We start from the raw sequence: 23,225 nt of genomic DNA on the forward strand, positions 1-23,225 counted from the left end.
TGGGTCTTCCCTTCCTGTGGTGGTCCTCATGAGAGCCAGTTTCATCATAGCGCTTGATGGTTTTTGCGACAGCTCTTGAAGAAACTTTCAAAGTTCTTGAAAATGTTCCGGATTGACTGACCTTCATGTCTTAAAGTAATGATGGACTGTCGTTTCTCTTTGCTTATTTGAGTTGTTATTGGCATAATATGGACTTGGTCTTTTACCAAATAGGGCTATCTTCTGTATACCAACCCTACCTTGTCACAACACAACTGATTGGCTCAAACGCATTAAGAAGGAAAGAAATCCCACAAATTAACTTAACAAGGCACACCTGTTAATTGAAATGCATTCCAGGTGACTACCTCATGAAGCTGGTTGAGAGAATGCCATGAGTGTGCAAAGCAGTCATCACTTTATAGCATTCCCGGAAAGCATGGATTATTGAATCATTGATAGTTTTATACTTAAGACACGACTGCCATTGTGTTGTAGAATTTGTGAATTTTATAAATAAATTCTATACATTAGTTATACTGTATTAAGCGTACATTTTCGTTAACTGTAATTGCATTAGTTATGCTCCAACTTTCCCTCCATCTTGAGCCAACAGTTATTTTTAAGTCTTTGTTCCAATAATTTATATGCGTTGTCTTGGCTGTGTGCTTAGGGTCGTTGTCCCGTTAAAAAGTGAACCTTCGCCCCAGTCTGAGGTCCTGAGCGCTTTGGAGCAGGTTTAATCAATGATCTCTCTGTACTTTGCTCCGTTCAGCTTTCCTTCGATCCTGACGAGTCTCCCAGTCCCTGAAAAACATCCCCACAGCATGATGCTGCCACCACCATGCTTCACCGTAGAGATGGTGCCAGGTTTCCTCCAGACGTGACGCTTGGCATTCAGGCCAAAGAGTTCAATCTTGGTTTCATAAGACCAGAGAATCCTGTTTATCATGGTTCGAGAGTCCTTTAGATGCCTTTTGGCAAACTCCAAGCGTGCTATCATGTGCCTTTTGCTGAGCATAAAGGCCTGATTGGTGGAGTGCTGCAGAGATGGTTGTCTCATCTCCACAGAAGAGTGGAAGAGTCGGGTTCTTGGTCACCTCCCTGACCAAGGCCCTTCTCCCCCAATGACTCGGTTTGGCCGGGCGGCCAGCTCTAAGAGGCCACTGTGTTGTTGGGGACCTTCAATGCTGCAGACATGTTTTGGTACCCTTCCCCAGATCTGTGCCTCAACACAATCCTGTCTCAGAGCTCTACGGACAATTCTTTGACCTCAAGGCTTGGTTTTTGCTCTGACGCACTGTCAACTGTGGGACCTTATATAGACAGGTGTGTACCTTTCCAAATCATGTCCAATCAATTGAATTTACCACATGTGAACTCCAATCAAGTTGTAGAAACATCAAGGATGATCAATGGAAACAGGATGTACCTGAGCTCAATTTCGAGTCTCATGGCAAAGGGTCTGAATACTTATGTAAATAATGTATATGTTTGTTTTTAATAAATTCACAAACATGTTTTCGCTTTTTCATTATGGGTTATTGTGTGTAGATTTGAGGAAAAAAATGTATTTAATCAATTTTAGAATAAGGCTGTAACGTAATCAAATGTGGAAAAAGTGAAGGGGTCCGAATACTTTACGAATGCACTGTATAATAACAAAGTAAACAATCTGACATTTGCCAGTCTTATAATTACGCTACAGGTGAAAGAAATGACTACATGGGAGGAAGCCACAGAACTAATGAACTATGATGTGATACAAATTGACACATAACATACACCGACTCTGAACGAAGCATTTAAGAGGTGTAAAAGAGAAAGGTGTAGAGCCCTATTAAAATGTGCTATAAATAATGAAGTAATAAATAATTAGCTTTGTCAACCCGGAACACCCAAAGAAATCTGATCTGGGATTCATAAGAATATCTGATAGACATAAATAATAACTTGATGACACTGTGTGATCTTCACCCCACGTTCAGCAGGCGCTCCCTTTGTCCATCCTTTCATCCCCTCGCACGCCTCCGCAAGTTTGTTTCCCCACAGAGCCAAGGAGCCACCAGCGCACACGCGATGTTCCCCAGCCAATCGCACGCGCGATGTTCCCCAGCCAATCGCACGCGCGAAGTTCCCCAGCCAATCGCACGCGCGAAGTTCCCCAGCCAATCGCACACGGACAAAAGTAGCCGACAAAGGAGTTTGCTTCTGCTGGAGTCTTGGCTGTGAAATATCATGCGTTGCAGCGGTGCTTCGCTGCATTGTTGAAGCTATCAGTTCCACTGCTAAAGTTACAGTATACTGTGTGGCACTGGGCCACTGTGTGAGCTAAAGTACAAAGACACATCTCTAACTCCTGAGTCCATAACAGTGTGTCAAGCGCAACAGTCCAAAAGGGCAAGAGCCATTAAATGTCAAGACCACAACAAGGTCATGTTCAGTAGGTATAAAAAGGAGACAATGTATTTGAGAATTTAGCAAAAAAGAAAAATGATAATTTCCTGGTACCCCCTCCTGTTTCAAAACTCCCATTTTGAACCTGCTGAACGTGACCATGACAAGAGTGATGATAAATAACTGAGTCACTGTCAATGTTCTGTCTCTGTGTTTGTATTCTATTCTCCTACAACTATGTTTTAACATTTGAAGTTCTTGTAAGTAATTGTATTATCTACGGCCGCCCACCCCCTGTGCAGACAGGGACACCCACCTGTGACTGCATCGTAGAACTCATCATCGTTGTTCATTGTACAGGGTCGAAGTCAAACCTCCAGGTGCTAGCGGAGGGGGAGGTGAGTCTCTAAAGCATGGTCCCTCTAGTGAACCTCACTGGTCACTGGCACTTCAAATTCCTCCTCCTCCACGTCAGGACAGGCTGCGGCTCACACAGCAAACCTGCTGGACAAAGACAATCAGGTCAGGGTTGTATTCATTAATGCACACTGTAGCGAAACGTTTTGCAACAGAAAACAAAAACGAGCTGTTCTTATTAGACAAGTCCAGGTAGTCCCTCCCTGTTTCAGTCCGTTTTCTTCCATTTGGTGTCGAATGAATATGACCCAGACCATGACAGACCACCATTAACGATCACACATCAACAACAGTAATACAACTAGGCAATCTGTCCATGAAACTCCTATTAATTTCACAACACACTCATTCACCAGTAGACTATATGAACTCTTCTCCGTGCTGTCCCTCTAGTCTAGTAGCTGTGGTTTCTGGTTTGGAGTGGACCCAGTGAGTGGTGGCCTGTATGGTCCACTGAGCCCAAACAAACAGTGCTCAAATTACATAACCAAACACAGAAGCAAAATGGCTGCCATTTGCTGTGGCTCTTTGTCAGTCTGTCGGTCTGGTGTTAGCCTGATCCTGAACTTTCTCTCTGTGCGTTAGCCTTACCTGCTGTTCTGCTGTCTGTTCGTCTCTCTATTCAGACCTAGCCTGTGGTGGTCTAGGAGGTTTTTCTGGGTGGAGGAGGACTAGGGAGGGTGACTGACTGACTGTTCTCTATTTGTGTCCTTAGTCTTTACTTACCCAGTACCTGGAACGCCTCAAACAAACTCACTGGTGAACTTTGGACTGTACCACGATCGATAAGCGAGGAGGAGACCGGTTGGTGCACAAGCCCTATTTATTCAGTTCTGCACAGAGGATTGGTCACATCTAAGCTCCATATTAAAGTTAATAAAATACCCCCCCCCTTAGGACTGGGCGTTATAGCCCAAATATATCAATGTATTTCACTGTTGACTGTATAGTGGTATCTGACAGTATTTTATGTTGTTGAATAATAAAAGTTCTAAATATGTTTCATGAGTAGTGCATGACCCTAGGATGGCAACACAAACATTCTAAGTGGCTTTAAATGGGCTTTTTCCATTCTGATTTGTTTTATACTAAAGCAAACTAGGACAAAACTGACAGTGAATTAGTACAATTTGTAGAACTTCCTTTATTTAGCACCGTATCGACACAGCTGGTATGTGGATCCCTACCAGTATAGGCTACCTTAACAATACGAAATATCTATGATAGGGCTTACACCTGTATAAGAGAAACTAGCTCCTACAGTAGGGGAGTGTTCATTCAAAAATATCCCCTACATTCACGATAAGCAGTATCTACGTGCATTTTCCTGTGCATGAATGATGCAGTACATCAAATCCAATTTTATTTTTCACATGCTTCATAAACAGTTGTAGACTAACAGTGAAATTATTACTTACGGGCCCTTCCCAACAATGCAGAGAGAAAAATAGAGTACAAAAATAACTAACAGGCTTTTCTTTCCTGGACTAAGAACGGGGGAACTGAAAGAGAGCAAGAGAGACGGGGACAACAGGTTTTTACTCGCAATCCATCCAGGCTTCCTCCCATCCTAGCAGAATCCAGCTGGGTAGGCAACATCAAAATACAAGTAAATTGCCCCATTTCATTATTAATTTCCTCTGAAAGTCCCTGTGTGTGTATATAAAGTGATGGTTTTCCTTGAGTGTTGTAAAGATCAATAATGTCTCGGCATTGTCCACACCGGATGCTAGGGCTGGGCGATATGGACAAAATATCATATCACAATACCTTTTACAGTATTTTACGGTTTTTAATAATGAATGTTCTAAATATTCTTTCTGAGCGTCTCGTGACCCTAGTGTGGCAACACACACAGCGCATTTGGAAAGTATTCAGATCCCTCGACTTTTTCCACATTTTGTTATTCTATAATTGATTAAATAGTTTTTTCCCCCCACTTATCTACTCACAATACTCCATAATAACAAAGCAATTGTTTTATATAAAGATTAGAACCAAAATATAGTCAAATACCACCATGAAGTCAAAAAAGTGAAAAACATTGATATATTTGGGGGGGGGGGTATTTTTTATTAACTTTCATATGGCGCTTAGATGTGACCAATCCTCTGTGGAACTGAATACATAGGGCTTACTCACCAACAGGTCTCCTCCAATCCTGACTAGTCTCCCAGTGCCTGCCGTTGAAAAACAGCCCCACAGCATGATGCTGCCCCCACCATGCTTCACAATAGGTATGGTTCCTGACCAAGGCCCTTCTCCCCTGATTGCTCAGTTTGACCGGGAGGCCAGCTCTAGCAAGAGCATTGGTGGTTCCAAACGTCTTCTATTTAAGAATGATGGAGGCCACTGTGTTATTGAGGACCTTCAATGCTGCATACATTTATTGGTACCCTTCCTCAGATCTGTGCCTCGACACAATCCTGTCTTGGAGCTCCACAGACAATTCTTTCAATCTCAAGGCTTTTTAAAAAATGTATTTCACCTTTATTTAACCAGGTAGGCTAGTTGAGAACAAGTTCTCATTTGCAACCGAGACCTGGCCAAGATAAAGCATATCAATTCGACACATACAACACAGAGATACACATGGAATAAACAAAACATACAGTCAATAATAGAGTAGAACAAAAGAAAACAAAAAGTCTATATAGTGAGTCCAAATGAGGTAAGTTAAGGCAATAAATAGGCCATGGTGGCGAAGTAATTACAATATAGCAATTAAACACTGGAATGGTAGATGTGCAGAAGATGAATGTGCAAGTAGAGATACTGGGGTGCAAACGAGCAAGATAAATAAATAAATAAATAAATAAATAAATACATTATGGGGATGAGGTAAGTAGATAGCCCATCTGTAAACAGCCTATGTACAGGTGCAGTGATCTGTGAGCTGCTCTGACAGCTGGTGATTAAAGCTAGTGAGGGAGATATGAGTCTCCAGCTTCAGAGATTTTTGCAGTTCGTTCCAGTCATTGGCAGCAGAGAACTGGAAGGAAAGACAACCAAAGGAGGAATTGGCTTTGGGGGTGACCAGTGAGATATACCTGCTGGAGCGCGTGGGGCTAGCAGTTGGCAGACCGGGGCTAGCAGTTGGCAGACTGGGGCTAGCAAGCTAGCCTTGGGGGATGTCGCGATGGGGGTAAGTCTGTTTTTGCCTCTTCATGCAGGGACGTCGATAGACCAGTCGTGGAATTAGTAGGGTTCCAAGTAGCTCTAGGTAGCTAGTAGGCCGCGGTTAGAAGAATGGGCCTTCAGCGGACGTCGCGCCTGAGGGGCCTGTTGGAATCCTTGGGCAGATTATGTCAGTATTCCAGTCGTAGAGGATCGGCGGGGGTTCCGTGCCCCGTACCGGCAGTCGAAGGGGTCCGGATATTGTAGCCCAGGAGTGGGCTTCGGTGGTAGCACAGGAGCCCTGGCCGGGCTAGCTTCAGGCTAATTGGTGCTTGCTCCGGGATGGAAACGCTAGCCAGGAGTAGTCACCTGGGATTGCGGTTAGCTAGTTGCGAAGATCCAGATGAAAATGTTCAGAGTTTGCGGTAGGAATCCGGGGGGAAAAAATGTAAATAATAATAGTTCCGTCATGCTCTAGTTTGAGTCGCGTTGTTCGAACTGGCGATAGCTTTCCGAGCTAAAGGTTAGCTGATGACCGCTAGCAATGGTTTGCTGACTGATAGCTGGTAGGTAGTTAGATGGCTAGCTTCAGTTGAGGGATTCCAGATCCGAAGTAAATAGAAATACTTTAGAAAAAAACAGATCCACGCCACATTGGGTGAGGCGGGTTGCAGGAGAGTATTTAGAAGTTGAGGTTTAGGAAAATATTTTTAAAAGATATGCTTAGAAAAATATATATACAAGGGACACGACAGGACAAAGACGTCTGACTGCTACGCCATCTTGGATATTTGCTCTGACTTGCACTGTCAACTGTGGGACCTTAAATAGACAGGCGTGTGCCTTTCCAAATCATGTCCAATCAATTGAATTTACCACAGATGGACTCCAATCAAGTTGTAGAAACATCTCATGGATGATCAATGGAAACAGGATGTACCTGAGCTCAATTTCAAGTCCCATAGCAAAGGGTCTGAATACTTATGTAAATAAGGTATGTTTACTTTATTTTTTTGGGACATTTGCAAAAATTTCTAAAAACCTGTTTTGGCTTTGTCATTATGGGATATTGTGTGTAGATTGATAAGGAAAACATTTTATTTAATCCATTTTAGAATAAGCCTGTAAGGTAACAATGTGGAACAAGTCAAGGGGTCTGAATACTTTCCGAATGCCCTGTATTTTGTTGATGTTACTAACACTATAACAGTTAATGAGAACTCGTGATAGAGTTCAGTCAAGGGTTTCTCTATATTGAAACCTTAAATGGTGCCTCTCAGATTTGGATAGGATAACCAAATTAACCAAACAAAATCAGATCAATTAAATATTCCAGTAATTAATCAGTAAATTATCTGGAGCATTAATTAGCCAAGTCACAACACTGATTCACAACATTTGCATAGATGAAGCAATCTCTTCTTTTATAAAAGTGTGCGCTGTCTCTTTTAAGACCCAATATGTCATTCACACAGAGTCCATTCAAGGTTGGAGCAAAGATGATCTTGACTGGGAGAGACGTGGGGGAGATAAGGGGAATTAATAGATTTTTTGGGACAATCAGATTTGAAATGAGCAATATTTTGCGTTATGGTTTGCATATTATGACAAACACGGTACTAGGGTAGTGAATTGATGTTAGCTTCAGCTGTAAGCTAGCACGGAAAGTTAGCCCACAAAGCTGGAAGCTACCGGTATCTTCTTGCAATGTGAAGAGTTGTAGCCTGTAATGGACAGTTATAAAAAATTGTACATGTATTATTCAAGTGTGTTAACTTCTGTGTAGCATAAGTGGTGATACAGCCCAGACTGCCAGTGAGTGCACGGGTTCCTTAGGACAGGCTAGAGCTGGCATTGACTAACAGGAGCAGGCACGGTACGCTCAATCAGTAGACAACGCCAGACATTTGACAGAAGTACCAAAAGTTTTTCATATTCTAGGATCGAAAAAGTTGACGTTTCTTCAACACTAGTCACCTCACACAAGAAAGTGTTTAGGCAACTTTTATGACACTTTATTGCATTCATCATGTGTCAAATGAATCGATGATTATGGTTTTGCCTATCTATGCTAGAACTAAGGGGTGAGGAGAGTTGAAGTAGGCCTATGGCTTAAGAAAGCAGACATTGACCAATATTTAGATAAAATGCTTGAGGAGCAACTATGACCTCCCGCTGCTGACCCCATCCTTGGCCTTTGAAAGTTCTAGGCTGTTGGCGTAACTAAGTCCATCAGCAGACAGAGGCATCAGGAACAGACAACTGTAGCGACCTCCCATCTGATACCTTGCTCTCCCCCCGTTCCCCGTGTGTGCCATCTGATTGGCTGTTACCATCTCTCAGGTCATGTCACTCCATCGACCTCTCATTAAGGATTATGTAAGTGTTAGAGACATTGCACCATATCATGCCATATGCATCATAGATAAACAATACGTACTCACACTAACTACTCGCTCACTCATAAGTCTATTTAGTGTGATGAAAAAGAGCGCAGTATGACCCAGAGGATAACGCTACATTCAGTCTGATAGCTAGAGACTGGGTCAACAGGGGAGGAGGGACAAGGGTTTCTTAAGGTAACTTACACACAACTCAACTGTTGTTACTCTACATTCCTTTGGCCATCTTACTGACTGAACATTTCATACAGTTGGCAGCCCAAATCGCTTAACAGTCATGAGAACAAATAGGCCTAACCATCATTTACCTAAATGGGACAAATCTAACGTCCAAACTGTCATTTCATCAATCAACACAGTCTAAGGTCCAACCGATCGCTTTCCTTCGGACACGACAGGTGCAAATACAATACACACATCCGAAGCCTTGACTGCCATGAGCAAAATTGTCACTTAAACCAACAAGAGCAACACAACCTAACTGACAGACGTCCCTGACTCCTTAAACGACGTGGGAAGAACACTTGACAGGCTAATGAGAGACTAGCAACCCATCAGATTGTCTGAGGCTACTGCTGCAGACAGTAATAATGGAGACAGAGCCGTCACCAACCCATTATGCCATTCAAATTCTCTATGCTGCTCCTAGTACGGTCCTGTGTGGTTGGTAAACAACATCCAAAACCAGCGGGAGTCAGAGACGAGAGAGAGAAAGGGAAGAGAGCCTCGGCCATGGAGAGCTGTCACCATGCGAGAGGCACAGACACACAGAGAAATTTGGCGCACACACACATACCTCTGTGTGCCTGTGAGGACATGGACTTTGAGGAATGGTAGCTACAGCAACGACCTGAGTAAATTGAATAGAATCCCGTTTGGCAAGCAGAGTGGCTTCTTAGGGGTTAGCTGAGAGCAAAATAACAAATGGGACCAACACACCCAGGAGCCCCATTAAGAGATAACACAAAGCCTGGAGAGTCCGTGTGTGTGTGTGTAAAGCTAGCGTGAGCGTTAACTAAATAAATAACAGTGTGTGTGTGCACAGAAACGCTATTGTTAGTAAGCACATGGTGGCAACGTTCCAGTCCAACATTTTTAAACATTTTAACAACTAATGAAAACAATACTATGCGTAATGTATGTAATACAACCGTTCAAAATGTTTCTATTTTATGCAATGGTGAATCACAAAATGGGATTAGGGATCCATGTAATGACAATGAACAGACCCATTCACAGACCTATTGATGAAGCCTAACCAGCATACCGAGTACAATCTATGGTCAGATCAGTACAGTACAAGGACAGAAGAACCCCAAGACATCACTAATTTCATAGATCCAGTCATATGATTGGCCAAGATCACCAGTGGCAGTGCTAAGTAGGGATGGGTGATATGGCCAAATTATCATATCACCATATTTATTACATTTTTGGACTGTATGACAGTATTTGTTTTTGAATAATAAAAGTTTGAAATATTTTTTATGATACTTTATGACCCTAGGGTGGCAACACATAAGCGATTTAAAAATGGGGCTCTCTCTATTCTGATGTTTTTTTACTGTTCAATCCAACTGCAAACAAAAATCATTTTCAGCATATTCATTCATTTCTGCATTTCCTGCACTTTTGTTATTTCCACACTGTGCCATGCATGGCTGCATGATACGGGCAAAAACATCTAGGCCTAGTTAAAGTGGGGAAACCGTTGGAATCAAAATATACAACGTAACATGTAAAGTGTTGGTCCCATGTTTCATGAGCTGAAATAAAAAGATCACAGAAATGTTCCATACCCTCAAAAATGTTGTGCACAAATGAGTTTATATCCCTGTTAGTGAGCATTTCTCCATTGATAATACATCCACCTGACAGGAGTGCATATCAAGAAGCCGATTAAACAGCATGATCATTACACAGGTGCACCTTGTGTTGGGGACAATAAAAGGCCACTCAAAAATGTGCAGTGTCACAACACAATGCCACATATCTCAAGCTGAGGGACTGTACAATTGGCATGCTGACTGCAGGAATGCCCACCAGAATTGTTGCCAGCGAATTCAATCATAATTTCTCTAGCATAAGCCACTTCCAACGTCATTTTAGAGAATTTGGCAGTACTTCCAACCGGCCTCACAAGCGCAGACCACGTGTAACCATGCAAGAATTTCTACACAAACTGTCAAAAACCGTCTCAGGGAAGCTCATCTGAGTGTTCGTCGTCCTCACCAGGGTCTTGACCTGACTGGAGTTCGGGGTCGTAACCGACTTGAGTGGGCAAATGCTCACCTTCGATGGCCACTGGCACGCTGGAGAAGTGTGCTCTTCACGGATTAATCCCAGTTTAACTGTACCGGGCAGATGCCAGACAGAGCGTATAGCGTCGTGTGGGCGAGCGGTTTGCTGATGTAAATGCTGTGAACAGAGTGCTCCATTTTTGGTGGTGGTTTATGGTATTGGCAGGCATAAGCTACGGACAATGAACACAATTGCATTTTACCGATGGCAGTTTGAATGCACAGAGATACCATGACGAGATCTTAAGGCTAGAGGTCGACCGATTATGGTTTTTCAACGCAGATAGCGATTATTGGAGGACCAAAAAAAAACGATAGCGTTTAAAAATCAGCCGATTTAAAAAAATCAGCCGATTTAAAAATAAAAGTATTTGTAATAATGACAATTACAACAATACTGAATGAACACTTATTTTAACTTAATATAATACATCAATAAAATCAATTTATCCTCAAATAAATAATGAAACATGTTCAATTTGGTATAAATAATGCAAAAACAGTGTTGGAGAAGAAAGTAAAAGTGCAATATGTGCTATGTAAAAAAGCTAACGTTTAAGTTCCTTGCTCAGAACATGAGAACATATGAAAGCTGGTGGTTCCTTTTAACATGAGTCTTCAATATTCCCAGGTAATAAGTTTTAGGTTGTAGTTATTATAGGAATTATAGGACTATTTCTCTCTATAACATTTGTATTTCATATACCTTTGACTATTGGATTTTCTTATAGGCACTTTAGTATTGCCAGTGTAACAGTATAGCTTCCGCCCCTCTCCTCGCCCCTACCTGGGCTCGAACCAGGAACACATCGACAACAGCCACCCTCGAAGCATCGTTACCCATCGCTCCACAAAAGACGCGGCCCTTGCAGAGCAAGGGGAACAACTACTTCAAGGTCTCAGAGTGAGTGACGTCACTGATTGAAACGCTATTAGCGCGCACCCCGCTAACTAGCTAGCCATGTCACATCGGTTACACCAGCCTAATCTCGGGAGTTGATAGGCTTCAAGTCATAAACAGCACAATGCTTGAAGCACAGCGAAGAGCTGCTGGCAAACGCACGAAAGTGCTGTTTGAATGAATGCTTACGAGCCTGCTGCTGCCTACTATTGCTCAGTCAGACTGCTCTATCAAATCATAGACTTAATTATAACATAATAACACACAGAAATTACGAGCCTTAGGTCATTAATATGGTAAAATCCGGAAACTATCGTTTCAAAAACAAAACGTTTATTTTTTCAGTGAAATACGGAACCGTTCCGTATTTTATCTAACGGGTGGCATCCATAAGTCTAAATATTCCTGTTACATTGCACAACCTTCAACGTTATGTCATGATTACGTAAAATTCTGGCAAATTAGTTCGCAACATGCCAGGCGGCCCAAACTGTTGCATATACCCTGACTCTGCGTGCAATGAACGCAAGAGAAGTGACAATTTCCCAAGTTTAATATTGCCTGCTAACCTGGATTTCTTTTAACTAAATATGCAGGTTTAAGAAAATATACTTCTGTGTATTGATTTTAAGAAAGGCATTGATGTTTATGGTTAGGTAAATTCGTGCAACGATTGTGCTTTTTTCACAAATGCGCTTTTGTTAAATCATCCCCCGTTTGGCGAAGTCGGCTGTCTTTGCTAGGAATAAATAGTCTTCACAGTTCGCAACGAGCCAGGCGGCCCAAACTGCTGCATATACCCTGACTCTGTTGCACAGAACGCAAAAGAAGTGACACAATTTCCCTAGTTAAAACAAATTAATGTTAGCAGGCAATATTAACTAAATATGCAGGTTTAAAAATATATACTTGTATATTGATTTTAAGAAAGGCGTTGATGTTTATGGTTAGGTACACATTGGAGCAACGACAATGCTTTTTTCGCGAATGCGCTTGTTAAATCACCCGTTTGGAGAAGTAGGCTGTGATTCAATGATAAATTAACAGGCACCGCATCTATTATATGCAACGCAGGACAAGCTAGATAAACTAGTAATATCATCAACCATGTGTAGTTAACTAGTGATTAGTTAAGATTGATTGTTTTTTATAAGATACGTTTAATGCTAGCTAGCACCTTACCTTGGCTCCTTGCTGCACTCGCATAACAGGGAGTCAGCCTGCCACAGTCTCCTCGTGGAGTGCAATGTAATCGACCATGATCGTTGTCCAAAAATGCCGATTACCGACTGTTATGAAAACTTGAAATCGGCCCTAATTAATCGGCCATTCCGATTAATCGGTCAACCTCTACTTAAGGCACATTGTCATGCCATTCATTCGCTGCCATCACCTCATGTTTCAGCATGATAATGCACTGCCCCATGGAAGCAAAGGATCTGTACACAATTGCAGGAAGACGAAAATGTCCCAGTTCTTCCATGGCCTGCATACTCACCAGACATGTCACCCATTGAGCATGTTTGGGATGCTCTGGATCGATGTGTATGACAACGTGTTCAAGTTCCAACAATTTTGCACAGCCATTGAAGAGATGTTGACAACATTCCACAGGACAACATTCCACAATCAACAGCCTGATCAACTCGATGCGAAGGAGATGTGTCACGCTGCAGGAGGAAAATGGTGGTCACACCAGATACTGACTAGTTTTCTGATCCAAGCCCCTACCTTATTTTTATTAAGGTATCTGTGAGTAACCAACATATGTACAGTGCATTTGAAAAGTATTCAGACCCCTTCTCTTTTTCTACAGTTACGTTACAGCTTTATTGTAAAATTGATTAAATTGTTATTTTTCCTCACCTACACACAATACCCCATAATGACAAAGCATAAACAGGTTGACACTTTTTCACATTAAAATAAAAAACCTGAAAAACATTATATACATAACTATTCAGACCCTTTGCTATGAGACTAGAAATTGAGCTCAGGTGAATCATGTTGCCATTGATCATCCTTGAGATGTTTCTACAACTTCATTGGAGTCCACCTGTGGCAAGTTCAATTGATTGGACAAGATTTGGAAAGGCACACATCAAATCAAATCACACATGTCTATTTAAAAAGGTCCAACATTTGACATTGCATGTGAGAGCAAAAACCAAGCCATGAGGTCGAAGGAATTGTCCGTAGAGCTCAGAGACAGGATTGTGTCAAGGCACAGATCTGGGGAAGGGTACCAGAAAATGTCTGCAGCATTGAAGGTCCCCCAAGAACACAGTGGCCTCCATCATTCTTAAATGGAAGACGTTTGGAACCACCAAGACACATCCTAGCGATGGCCGCCCGGCCAAACTGAGCAATCGGGGGAGAAGGGCCCTGGTCAGAGAGGTGACCAAGAACCCGATGGCCACTCTGACAGAGCTAGGACAACCATCTCTGCAGCACTCCACCAATCAGGCCTTGATGGCAGAGTGGCCGGCGGAAGCCACTCCTCAGTAAAGAGTACATAACAGCATGCTTGGAGTTTGACAAAAGGCACCTTAAAAGACTCTCAGACCATGAGAAACAAGATTCTCTGGTCTGATAAAACCAAGATTGAACTCCTTGGCCTGAATGCCAAGCGTCACATCTGGAGGAAACCTGGCACCATCCCTACTGGGAAGCATGGTGGTGGCAGCATCATGCTGTGGGGATGTTAATCAGTGGCAGGGACTGGGAGACTTGTCAGGATCAAGGGAAAGATGAACGGAGCAAAGTACAGAGATATACTTGATGAAAATCTGTTCCGGAGCACTCAGGTGAACCTTCGCCCCAGTCTGAGGTCCTAACAGGACAACAACCCTAAGCACACAGCCAAGACAACGCAAGCGTGGCTTCAGGATAAATCTCAAATGATATATTTGGGCTTGAAGTGCCAAATCCTAATGTGTGACTTCGGATGTTTCGTGAGTCTTCAGTATCTTTTCTTATCAGATGACATAAAAAAATATTTCCAGCCTATGTTTAGTTTCAGGGCTCTTTTCATTTATTAGTTCTTCATGAGTCAGTCATTTGAGAGCCAACCCACTTTTCTATGTAGCCTACACTTGGGTTTCCTGTTTCCACTAGATAAAACAGTCAAAGTCAAAAAGTTCTTTATCATACAAATGAATGAAAACAAAAATGTGCTTTTTGGTCTTAATTTAAGTTGAGGATAATACAAGAGCATTAGTTAGGTTGGGCACTGATGATGGGCGATTAGGCCTGGCTCGCAGAATCGTTCCAATTCATCCAAAAGGTGTTCGATGGGGTTGAGGTCTGGCCTCTGTGCAGGCCAATCAAGTTCTTCCACACCAATCTCAAAAACCATTTCTGTTTGGACCTCGCTTTGTGCACGGGGGCATTGTCATGCTGAAACAGGAAAAGGCCTTCCTCAAACTGCTGCCACAAAGTTGGAAGCACAGAATCATCTGAAATGTCATTGTATGCTGTAGCGTTAATATTTCCCTTCACTGGAACTAAGGGGCCTAGCCCGAACCATGAAACACAGCCCCAGACCATTATTCCTGCTCCACCAGACTTTACAGTTGGCACTATGCATTGAGGCAGTTAGCGTTCTCCTGATAGTCACCAAAACCAGATTTGTCCATCGGACTACCAGATGGGGAAGCGTGTTTCATCACTCCAGAGAAAGCGTTTCCACTGCTCTAGAGTCCAATTGTGGCGAGCTTTACACCACTCCAGCCAACACTTGGCATTGCGCATGGTGATCTAAGGCTTGTGTATGGCTGCTTGGCCATGGATACCGAAACTATACCACGGCAAAGTTTTTTCAGGTTTTGTGACTCTTTTGGTAGCAGTATCGAACCCTTCCATTACTTCAACACACACTCCAAACCGTTCAATAGTTAGGCTATCCATATTACCGGAGCTTATATTCAACCTATTTCTACGGCAGATTCTTGACCGCAATTTAGATAATGCATTGATATACACTGAGTATACTAAACATTAGCAGCCTCAAGCTAGCTTGCTGAAATAACAGAGCGAACTATGAATATAGGTGTTTGATCATGTCTGTGTGCATATCCAAATATTAATGACTTCTGAAATCCCACACGGTTTCACTGGAATTATCAACCCTCAACAGCTCATATAGGCATGGTTAAGCTGACATTCATCTCAACAGGTCGGCTAGTACAGTATGTCTGTCTTACAGTATGCCTGTCTTAACTGAAATGGTGCTCACATAACTTTCATTAGCTGGCTTTGGTTAGCATCCTAGCTAGTTACACAGGCATCTGTCAGTGAATGCACTATTTGTTGTTATTTCTCTGCTACACGTGGAAATCACCACAACGTTTCCACCCTGAATTCCTGAATATGTATGTATTAGCAGCCTGTGTCAGTTTTCGAGGTGGAATCTAAATGAGAATTTCCGGTCTACGACAGGAATTACTCGAAATCGGTGCGGCAACTTCCTGAGGTGGGCCTTTAATATCAATAACTCAAAACGACCATTTTTTATTTAGCTTATTTTAAGACACATTGAATTTCCAGAGTAAACTCTGGTACTTTTGATATGACCCATTTTATACATAGAAATTGAAGTTGTAGCTCAATAACCAATCACAGCCCTCCTTTAGGATTGCACATTCAGGAAATCACCAGCAGAGGGAGTTTCCTTGGAATCCATTTACCATTACACTGTGTTGGTGATGTCATAACGTTTATCAGAACTTCAAAATTAGCAGAGCCCACTCTGGAAATTGTATGCAGTTGTAGAGTATTTAGTTCCAAACAATGTCTTAAAATTAACTAAATCTTAAAGAGTAGTTGAGATATTCCTATTTTTTATTTACGTCAAAATGTGTATTTCAGGATCTAGACATACTCCATATTTTGGAGTATAATGACACTAAGATGTCTGTATCATGTATGGCTCACGGATCATAAGGTCTTACAGGAGGTGTGTCTAGGGCTAAAAAGGGCCTAAAATGGCCACTTTCTTCATGATTTTCTAAAAACATTTTGTAAAAAGCATGTCAAACATCCTTCCTCCCAATGAAGTTTCTATGTGAGAATTGCCAGAACAATCAGATACCAAAAATATTTTGCGCACCCACTGGCATGGAATCGCCCATTACATACCCTAAACCTGTCCCCAACATGTTAGTAACAATGCCTTTGAAACATACTCAAAATGCAGAAAGTGGTCTACTCTCTTTAGAATGATGGTTGATTTCTACTATCACAGGCCCATAGTAGAAAGCAGTCAATCAATAGGCTAGACTAGGCATAATGACTGTGTGAAATCAAGAGAAAGGGTTGAAAGCCAGGCCTTCACCGCTAATCTCTGAATAAATGCCATCGACAGCTGTAGTGGTGGAAAGGTAAGCGTGAGTGTCTACAAAAATGAATCCACATGGTGATTATTGAGAATGGGAGTGACTTATAGCGTAAGCGATGAGTCAAACTTGGAAAAGGACAACTGGTAGAAAAGTAAATCATATTGAGACAGGATAGAGAAAACACACTGAGTTAATAAAGCTGACCGTGGACTTCAGGAAACAGCAGAGGGAACACCCACCTATCCACAGACGGGGCCGCAGCAGAGAAGGTTGAAAGCTTCAAGTTCCTCGGCGTACACATCACTGACAAACTGAAGTGGTCCACCCACACAGACAGTGTCTCTTCAACCTCAGGAAGCTGAAGAAATTTGTCTTGGCACCGAAAACCCTCACAGACTTTTACAGATGCACAATTGAGAGCATCCTGTCCGGCTGTATCACCGCCTGGTACAGCAGCTGCACCCCCCGAACCACAGGGCTCTTCAGAGGGTGGTGCGGTCTGTCCAATGCATCACCGGGGGCAAACTACCTGCCCTCCAGGACACCTACAGCACCCGATGTCACAGGAAGGCCAAAAAGATCATCAAGGACAACAACCCACCCGAGCTACTGCCGGTTCACCCCGCTAACATCCAGAAGGCGAGGCCAGTACAGGTGCATCAAAGCTGAGACTGAGAGACTGAAAAACAGCTTCTATCGCAAGGTCATCAGACTGTTAAACAGCCATCACTAGCACCTTAGAGGCTGCTGCCTACATACAGACTTGTAATCACTGGCCACTAATAATTGGCACACTAGTCACCTCAATAATGTTTACATATTTTGCACTACTCATCTCATATGTATATACTGTATTCCATTCTACTGTATTTGTCTACGCCGCTCCGACATTGCTCGTCCAAACATTTATATAGTCTTAATTCCCTTCCTTTACTTTAAATTTGTGTGTATTGTTGTGAAATTGTTAGATATTACTTGTTAGATATTACTGCACTGTTGGAGCTAGAAACACAAGCATTTCACTACACCCACAATAACATATGCTAAACATGTGTATGTGACCAATAAACTATGATTTGATTAAAAGGTAGGTACTAATAGTTGGGCACAGGGCCATGGGTTTATATTGCTCCGGGTGTGGGAAATTCTAGGAAATGTGGGGCTTTATCTGGTACTCTGTGAATCAAACTGTAACTGACAAAAGAAAACCACCAACACACGTCACGCCTGTGATAACATTGACAATGTATAAAAGACAAACATTGAGGAGTTTCCATGTTCTGGCCTGGTGTCCCTCAGGGAAGCCTTGAGGAATGTAACCTTAAAACCTTTGACACTGATAATGAGGCAACCAATGGCAGGGCAAGACACTACTGCAGGTGTCTGCAGATACACACCCACTTAGCACTAGCTAGAGAGTGAGTCAGCAAAATGCAGTGTCACCTGAAACCTGGGAGAACAGTCACACACACTACTACCTAGGAGGATCCTGCCCCAAAACTTCTCCTGCATCCTCCCTGGAACTCAAAAACATCAAGAGGAGAGATGTGCTTTAAATTGTATACCTGAAGCACCAACCATGTCAGAGACCTTTCCATACTCCTCAATGGTAATGACTAATTTACAGGCATAATCCTAATTTGTCATGAGTGCTGACACACCTAGGGCCCCTGAGGATTGTGTAAGTATGAGAGATGATTGGGTTTAAATGGATGCTGCTAATTGATTGGTGCGGGCAATTACAGTCCTGACTGGGTCGTCAGGAGAAAGTCACCTTAAGCAGGCTATTCCCATGGGGATTTATCTGTCAACAAAGTTGAATCTTTACACTAATTGTGCATCATGTAAATGGGAAGGGGATTCACACTACATCTCTAGGACTCACCATTTGTTGATTTCTGTCAAGATGCTGGTACTTGAAATAACATAAAGCTGCCTAGTGTCACAGTGGCCCATTTCCAGCATCAAAGACGCAGACAGAGGTCAACAGCGGTCAGAATAACATTCCCATACTGTGTTATCTTCTAACATTAGCTGATGGAGCAGATGGCTCTCCGCATCTTGACAGATGTAGCATTGACACAGACAGGCATACCATTTCTCGGTACCCCATGTATATTGGCTCGTTATTTAATTTTTTACTTCAGTTTATTTGGTAAATATTCTCTCAACTTTTTCTTGACCTGCATTGTTGGTTAAGGGTTTGTAAGTATTTCACGGTAAGGTCTACACCTGTTGTATTCGGTGCATGTGACAAATCAAATTTGATCTCACCCGGAGGTAGCAGCTAGTCTGTCATACTCCACACCTTTAGGGCGACAGGTAGCCTAGCGGTTAACAACGTTCGGCCAGTTAAAAAAAAGGTTGCTGTTTCAAATCAACGATTTTGTCTATGTACCCTTGAGCAAGGCCCTAATTTCTCCTGTAATGTAAGTCGCTCTGGATAATAGTGTCTGTTAAATTATACCCATGTACTGCATTCACTGAACAAGTCTCCGATGTCGGTAGTAGACAGGGATGGCAGTGAAAGTAAATGCATCTTATAGTTCAAAGCTAGATTAGCTTGCTAACTAGGCATGGGACTAGATATAGTAGGAAATGATTAGGAGGGAGACATTAGCTAAGTTAGCTATGTTACAGTAACTAACTAGTAAGTGTTAACGTTATAAAATCGATTGGGCTGGCTAGGGAGCTAACATTACATCAGTGCGACACCAACCTGAATTTACTTACTACATAAAATAAATCAAACAAACTATGGAAGTGGTGTCTTGTTTTAGCTAGAAAGTTAGCTAGCTGGTCCCGAGAGCTCGTCGAGAAAAGCTTGTTAGCTAGCATCAAAACAAAGATTAAGCACAAGTTTGCGCTTCTTCACATTACATGCCATTACATTACATTCCATGCACAAAACTCAGAGAACTGTCACATATAGTGTTAAATAATTACTGTACCTGAAGATTTGGGACACCTGGTGACGCTTGACTTAATTTGACAGAGTGACCAAACGCTCCGTGTGAATTGACACAGAAGCGGAAATGCTTGACCACAGGGGCGGTCTCATGACAAGCCAACCGGCCAATCGGGCATCCGTGAATGGGACCGCCTGATCCACATAAACACATGCTGACAGGCTGGAAGAAGAACAGAGTGTACTACTACTGTAAATAACATTACACACTGTACTCTGTATTAGGATACAAAAACATGTTTTATCCACATTAGGGATAAGGTGTATGGCAAAATATCGAATTACTATCAAAGTGATATGTGACCCAACAATCAATTTCCAGAGGACAGAGGAAATCATTAATGATTATGGAAAATACTTGGTCGATTTTCTTACCATGCCACCGTGTTGTTTTTCATTTTGATCATTTATTTCTGAAATGTCCTAATCGCATGGCATTACTACACAACATCAACAGCGAACACATTCTGTCTGCTCTCATGGACACTGCCAAAGCCAGGTGCACAAGCATGTCTGCATGAAGGCTCAGTGAATGGTGAATGGTAATTGTTGGTTGTATTGAAGTTGATAATGCTTTACTGATGATGCTGGTGAAGATGAGAGAAAACCATGGGACTGTAGTAGAGACACCTCCTCTACAAATATGTCAAACTGTGTTCTAAAGTGAATGATATCACATTGACAGACAATTGTAGACACATTAGGCAATCAAATACAGCAACTGACAGGGAGAGTATGTTTCATTCCCAGTCTACCTACTTCCAGCATGTCCTGCACCAAAGATAAAGCTGGGAGGGATGGGAGTAGATCTATAGCAGTAATCAGGAGGCAGTGCATTATTAATGAGGAATAAGTTTGGTTGCCATGTATTATTCTGCGCATCGATAATGGTGGCAGCAGTGACTGATACACCCACCTGTCCTTAGATCATCATAAAGCAATGACTACTGGCTGCTGCCATGACCTGCAGTGACCCTGTCACAAATATGCACTCACTGCAGATGATTTTGTGTGTGTGTGTGTGTGTGTGTGTGTGTGTGTGTGTGTGTGTGTGTGTGTGTGTGTGTGTGTGTGTGTGTGTGTGTTTCAGATAAGCGAGAGACACGGAAGAGGAGGGAGAGAGAGCATAACAATCAACTTCGATCATTCGCTGAGAGCAGATGAGATGTTGGGTGGATCAGACAGGATCTTTGCCAACTTGTGTTGCATAAGTCTGATGATTTGATGAGTGAGGGAGTTGTTTTCTCCATTCTAGCACTGCCCAGTTCTGGGCTCTTCAATAAAACACGGACCTGTTTGTCTACTCACACCCCCCTAAAAACCAGGGAGAATGTACAGAGTGAGAGTGGATAATTATGGCCATTGTTGAAGCGGCATCGCTCTGATGGTTCACGGCAACCCAAGAGAAGTTGTTGAGCCAGCTTCAGAGAGAGAGTCATTCATTCAGCATTATGTACGGTAATTACACAGATAACCAGGGCTGGAGAATGCCACAGACTAGTTTTGTTCAAGTGCTTCAGAGAAAAAAAATATATTCTTTCTCTCTTGGCATATCACAATTATGGGTCCAAAACGATTTTATTCTTATGGAATTTGGATTGAACGAAGTCTTTGAGCGTAGGAAACATTGAAAATGATGTGCCAAATATTTTATAATCAAATAGGCTTTTCACAAATTACTTATCACAGACTTATTTTTTTGTGAGGATATGTTGTTTACTTCAAGGAGTAGTCATATTCATTGTTTCGGGGTAAGTCATATGTATTGTTACTTCTTGCTGACGCCCTGATTTCCCTTGCAATGTCCTTACTGGCTGTTCCTCATATCCCCACTAGATAGAGGTAGAGAACTGTGATACATTTTATTGATCTTCCACAATCAGTTCGATCAGAAATCTATTCAGTTTTCATGATATGCTGTCTCCCTAGATTAAATATGTTAATGAGTGAAATCTGTAACTATTTTGAGAGTTCAGTTGAAGGCAATCCAGATGTTGTGAGAACATTATTATTTGCCCATTTGACCAAAAGACAGCTCAAATTGAATGATGATTTCCAGTGCATACAAAGGTCACATACTGTATCAATGTAAATATAATTTGCTGTGATTTGTATCACATCTTTTTACTAGTTATATTCCTTTGTGTCACTCACCATGTCAACACACAACAAGCAGAGGAAAAAAATAACAAGGCCAGATGAAAGATGAGCATACAATTATCATCATTGTTGGCATCCCAACCATCACTCTGGAGACTTGGTGGCAGTGCACCGCCAGAGGGCCCCAGAAACAGTGTTCATCTTGGCCTCTGGAGGGACAACAGAGCAGTAGAGGGTCCTAATATTGATATCATTATTACAGTTATTCTGGGACGAAAGCAGAGGAAATGCTTGTTATTCATACTATAAAATAATGTTACTTTATATCCCACCAGCAGTTAAATTATGGTTTAAATCTGTCTCTGAGAATGCTGGCATACTTATGTAATAGCACTGCTAATAGTTAATAGCCATTACAAGTTCTCAAAACTTATGTTGAGGATGACTGGATTCCAATTATTGTATGGTAAAGACTTGCTTGGACAGCAGTTTTTCTATATGGGTAATAGTCTTTGATCCTGTATATCCAGAGTGGGTGGACTTCAAATATCTAAACTGGAAGGGAAAGAAAAAGGTGTTAGATCATTAAGGACTATCTCCATGTTTAGTGAGTGTTGGTTCTCTCCCTCCCTGTTCCAGCTCTGTGAACGATAAAACGCTGGGCCACGGTGCCGCCTGTGATTCCGTGCCATATCCTGGCTCTGCCAAGGATGCAGCCATGGTAGCCCTGGCACCACAAAGTGCCTTGTTTGCACTATGCCCAACCTAGCAGATGGCATACCTTGCAGAAATGCCCATCTTCAAACAGTAAACAAAGAACAGACAGACAGACAGACAGACAGACAGACAGACAGACAGACAGACAGACAGACAGACAGACAGACAGACAGACAGACAGACAGACAGACAGACAGACAGACAGACAGACAGACAGACAGACAGACAGACAGACAGACAGACAAAGGCCCCGGTGCACACCTAAGCAAGAGGACAAGTACATTAGTGTCTAGTTTGAGAAACAGACACCTCACAAGTCCTCAACTGGCAGCTTCATGGGATTCTGGCCTTCTAGGCAGAGTTCCTCTGTCCAGTGTCTGTGTTCTTTTTCCCATCTTAATCTTTTATTTTTATTGGCCAGTCTGAGATATGTTTTTTTCTTTGCAACTCTGCCTAGTAGGCCAGCATCCCGGAGTCGCCTCTTCAATGTTGATGTTGAGACTGGTGTTTTACGGGTACTATTTAATGAAGCTGCCAGTTGAGGACTTGTGAGGTGTCTGTTTCTCAAACTAGACACTAATGTACTTG

At 42.3% G+C, this 23,225-nt stretch overlaps 1 protein-coding gene across 6 annotated transcripts in view; it reads right to left on the minus strand.

The window, feature by feature from the left end:
- The window catches only part of LOC106566795 (oxysterol-binding protein-related protein 2), a 40,802-nt gene extending 20,892 nt beyond the window's left edge, over positions 1 to 19,910 (minus strand). For 2 of the 6 annotated variants that reach the window (XM_014135195.3, XM_014135190.3), the window contains exons 1-2: positions 19,804 to 19,910; positions 2,693 to 2,877 (exon numbers count right to left, since the gene is read on the minus strand). In XM_014135195.3, coding sequence (XP_013990670.2) covers positions 2,693 to 2,729 — 37 coding nt within the window. In that variant the 5' untranslated portion in view covers positions 2,730 to 2,877; positions 19,804 to 19,910. Of the gene's footprint in view, positions 1 to 2,692; positions 2,881 to 3,146; positions 3,258 to 3,384; positions 3,533 to 19,803 lie in introns of those variants that run through there. The other 4 variants (XM_014135191.3, XM_014135192.3, XM_014135193.3 and 1 more) reach the window with 4 other exon arrangements.
- Positions 19,911 to 23,225: the final 3,315 nt, after the last annotated feature.

Source organism: Salmo salar, chromosome 13 (assembly GCF_965601325.2).
Source record: "Salmo salar chromosome 13, fSalSal1, whole genome shotgun sequence".
NCBI lineage: Eukaryota > Metazoa > Chordata > Actinopteri > Salmoniformes > Salmonidae > Salmo > Salmo salar.